Raw genomic sequence first — 3,328 nt, 5'->3', positions numbered from 1 at the left:
AGGTTGGTGGGGTGCTCTACGTGAGCCTGCTTAAGAGTCTGGAGTCCTTAGTCTAGGTTTGTGAAAGATCTTCCAGAAGCGAGATGTATTCAATTCTAAAGAAATAACTAAGGAGGGCTTTCAGAAACTCCTTCCCGCTGGGCCTCACAGGACTCTCCTGCACTCGGTGGGTTGAAGTTTGATCCTCTTTGCAGGCCGGGGGATGGATTAGGTGACCCTAGAGGAGCCCTGTTGACACCTGGATTCCAGTTGCTTTCGTGGCCATGTGGGGGTGGCTACGTGCGCCCCGACACTGCGCGCGTGGGTGTCTGTGTGTGTTGTCGGTGGGAGGCGAGTGAGTGTGGCGGCGGGTGGGTGTGTCTGATGCGCCCCGGCTTGGGGCCGCGCCCGCTGCGCCCACTTGTGACTCCGCCCGATAGGAGACTGATGACATGAGGGCGCCGTCTCCCGAGTGATGGCAGCGCGCGCTGCCTCGCCGCCTCCGCCGCTCAGCCCCGGACTCCTTACGTCAGGGTAGCTGGGTCCCCCCTCCGCGCGGGAGACAGCGAACAGCTAGAGAGCACAGCAGAGCGCGCCGCGGAGCTGGGGCGCCCTCACTGCGCGAGGAGCCGGGCCGAACCCCGCGGAGCCGAGCGGGGCAGGAGGCAGCGCCGCGAAGCCAGCGCCGGACGCCGCAAGCAGACTCCCCGACCAGCGCAAGCATTTCTCGGCGGGCGCCGGAGCCGCGGGGCGCCGGGCTTGTCTTGTGTGCCCCACGCCATGCGCGCCGGGGTCCGCGGCTCTCCCAGAGCAGCCCCAGCGCGCGAGGGCTCGAGCGCGCCGAGGTTCGGCGCCTCTCGCTGCAAGTAGTTGAGTGGCCGGGGCGGGGGGTCGACGTCGGGGCGGGAGGATCCGCGAAGCGCCGGCCCCCGAGCACGGGGAGCGGGGCCGCCCGCGCCGCCCCACCATTACCTCCCCGGGCGGCAAGGAGGAGCTGGTGGCGGTCGCCTCCCGGCTGTGGCAGCGGCGGCGGCGTGCCTGCCTGGCGGCCGTCGGCGTACTCCTGGCCATGGCGCTCGGGCTGCTCATCGCCGTGCCGCTGCTGCTGCAGGCGGCGCCCCCAGGCGCCGCGCACTACGAGATGATGGGCACCTGCCGCATGATCTGCGACCCTTACACTGCCGCACCCGGCGGGGGGCCCGCGGGCGCAAAGGCGCAGCCTCCCGGACCCAGCACGGCCGCCCTGGAAGTCATGCAGGACCTCAGTGCTAACCCTCCGCCTCCCTTCATCCAGGGACCCAAGGGCGACCCGGGGCGACCGGGCAAGCCAGGGCCGCGGGGGCCCCCTGGAGAGCCGGGCCCACCTGGACCCAGGGGCCCTCCGGGAGAGAAGGGCGACTCCGGGCGGCCCGGGCTGCCAGGGCTGCAACTGACGGCGGGCACGGCCGGTGGCGTCGGGGTGGTGGGTGGCGGAGCTGGGGGAGCTGGCGACTCCGAGGGTGAAGTGACCAGTGCGCTGAGCGCCACCTTCAGCGGCCCCAAGATCGCCTTCTATGTGGGTCTCAAGAGCCCCCACGAAGGCTATGAGGTGCTGAAGTTCGACGACATTGTCACCAACCTCGGCAATCACTATGACCCCACCACAGGCAAGTTCAGCTGCCAGGTGCGCGGCATCTACTTCTTCACCTACCACATCCTCATGCGCGGCGGCGACGGCACCAGCATGTGGGCCGACCTCTGCAAGAACGGGCAGGTCAGTGACCCCTACCCTCACCGGCCCCGCAAACCCTCGCCCGCGCCCTGAACCTCCCAGGGAACCAGCCTCCTTTCTCTCCACCCGCGGGCTACCGAGCGCGCGAGCCCCGGGAAGGAACGCGCCTCGGTGCCACAGCATCTCCGCTTCCCAATGCACCGAGGCCGCCCTCACCAGGACATAGAGCCAAATGTTGGGCCTTGAGGGCCCAGAGACCCCGATACCTAAACTGCACTCCTTGGCCACTTGCGTCCCTGCCTGCCTCTCTGTGGGCTTCTCGGAAACCTCAGTTCTTTAGTTCCTTCCAGGTCGCACCTTGCTCTGCAGCCTCCTCGCCTCTTGGCCCTGGCCCCTGGCTCCCACCCGTCCACTCTGGGTCATTGTTCGTGAAGCTTCCCCTCTCCCTCTTTCCCAGACTCGTCGGCGCGAGGAGGAGGGGGGACCGGGAAGGAGGTGGCAAAGTTGGAGAGAGAGCATGGAGCTGGGGTGGGAGTGTGGACCCTGAAGCAGCAGGCGGGAAGCCCGTGCGCGGCGCGCCTGGTGTGGGCTGAGCAAGGGCGAGGGAAGAGGTGCCCCGGCTCACCCGCTCCCACCGCTTGCTCCCAGGTCCGGGCCAGCGCCATTGCACAGGACGCCGACCAGAACTACGACTACGCCAGTAACAGCGTGGTGCTGCACTTGGATTCAGGGGACGAAGTGTATGTGAAGCTGGATGGCGGGAAGGCTCACGGAGGCAATAATAACAAGTACAGCACGTTCTCGGGCTTTCTTCTGTACCCGGATTAGGGGCGCGGGAGGTGCGAGGTGGGGTGGCTGCAGGCCGCCCGGTCTCTGCCCGGGCACGGCTGCTTGGCAAAGGCCACTCTCGATTCATAACACTTCCTGGCATCTCCTTTGGAAAAGACACATCCTTGCCTCCTCCCTGCCCCGCTCCTGGCCTCAGTGCGTCTGCGACCCACCACGCTCAGGGCTGTGCTCCTGGTCTCCATCCCTATCCCGGCGAGGGAGGAAGGGATGCCCGAGTCCTTGAGGCGGCGGCACAGACTTTGCAAACCTAATTAGACTGGACAGGCCGGGCCGGGAGCCTGCCCTCCTCAGACCGCCTCCTCCCAGGGCCTAGAAGCGGGCCCTGGCCAGGGAGGTAGGCCAGAGAGAGCGCGGGCTTCCTGGGGCGTCCTTCTTTGTGACCCGAAATACTTGTGCAGATTTCCCTGTCTGTCAGCCAAAACCCCACCCACAGCAGAATTCCAGCAAACAGAAAATTCACCTCTCCACACCGCACTCCCTCCTGACTCAGACTCACCGCGATGCATTAAATTATGTTTTTAGACTATGGGTTCTGTTGTCTCTATGTCGGCATATCCTGGGCCAGGGCTCCAGATGTCCGCCTTGGCATAATGACCTTACCTGGGCCCAGGATAGGCCCATCTATGACCTGCTCCCCAGCCACTCTTATGTCCCTGCCACCAGGAGTGGCCGAAAAGACGTGGGGTAACGGGAGCTGCATCCCACCCTTCCTAGAAGCTCTCCCCAGGCTGCAGCCCTGAGCTGGAGAGGCCTGAGGTGGGGTTGGGAGGAGGGGAGGAGGCGGGAAAG

At 66.0% G+C, this 3,328-nt stretch overlaps 1 protein-coding gene across 1 annotated transcript; it reads left to right on the top strand.

The window, feature by feature from the left end:
• The first annotated feature begins 212 nt into the window (after positions 1 to 212).
• Positions 213 to 3,067, top strand: C1QL2 (complement C1q like 2). The gene is made up of 2 exons (XM_017891942.1): positions 213 to 1,732; positions 2,339 to 3,067. The coding sequence occupies exons 1-2, from the start codon at positions 1,049 to 1,051 to the stop codon at positions 2,516 to 2,518; spliced, it is 864 nt and encodes a 287-aa protein (XP_017747431.1). The 5' UTR covers positions 213 to 1,048; the 3' UTR covers positions 2,519 to 3,067.
• Positions 3,068 to 3,328: the final 261 nt, after the last annotated feature.

This window comes from Rhinopithecus bieti, unplaced genomic scaffold (assembly GCF_001698545.2).
Source record: "Rhinopithecus bieti isolate Rb0 unplaced genomic scaffold, ASM169854v2 scaffold_19969, whole genome shotgun sequence".
NCBI classification, from domain to species: Eukaryota; Metazoa; Chordata; class Mammalia; order Primates; family Cercopithecidae; genus Rhinopithecus; species Rhinopithecus bieti.
The sequence above is the reverse complement of the archived record's forward strand: the minus strand, read 5'-3'. Positions and strand labels throughout refer to the sequence as shown.

Excerpts from the sequence above, each read along its gene's own strand:
- C1QL2 (XM_017891942.1), top strand. The coding sequence starts at position 1,049 with ATGGCGCTCGGGCTGCTCATCGCCGTGCCGCTGCTGCTGCAGGCGGCG. Across the intron at positions 1,733-2,338 it reads ACCTCTGCAAGAACGGGCAG|GTCCGGGCCAGCGCCATTGC; the intron begins GTCAGTGACCCC and ends GCTTGCTCCCAG.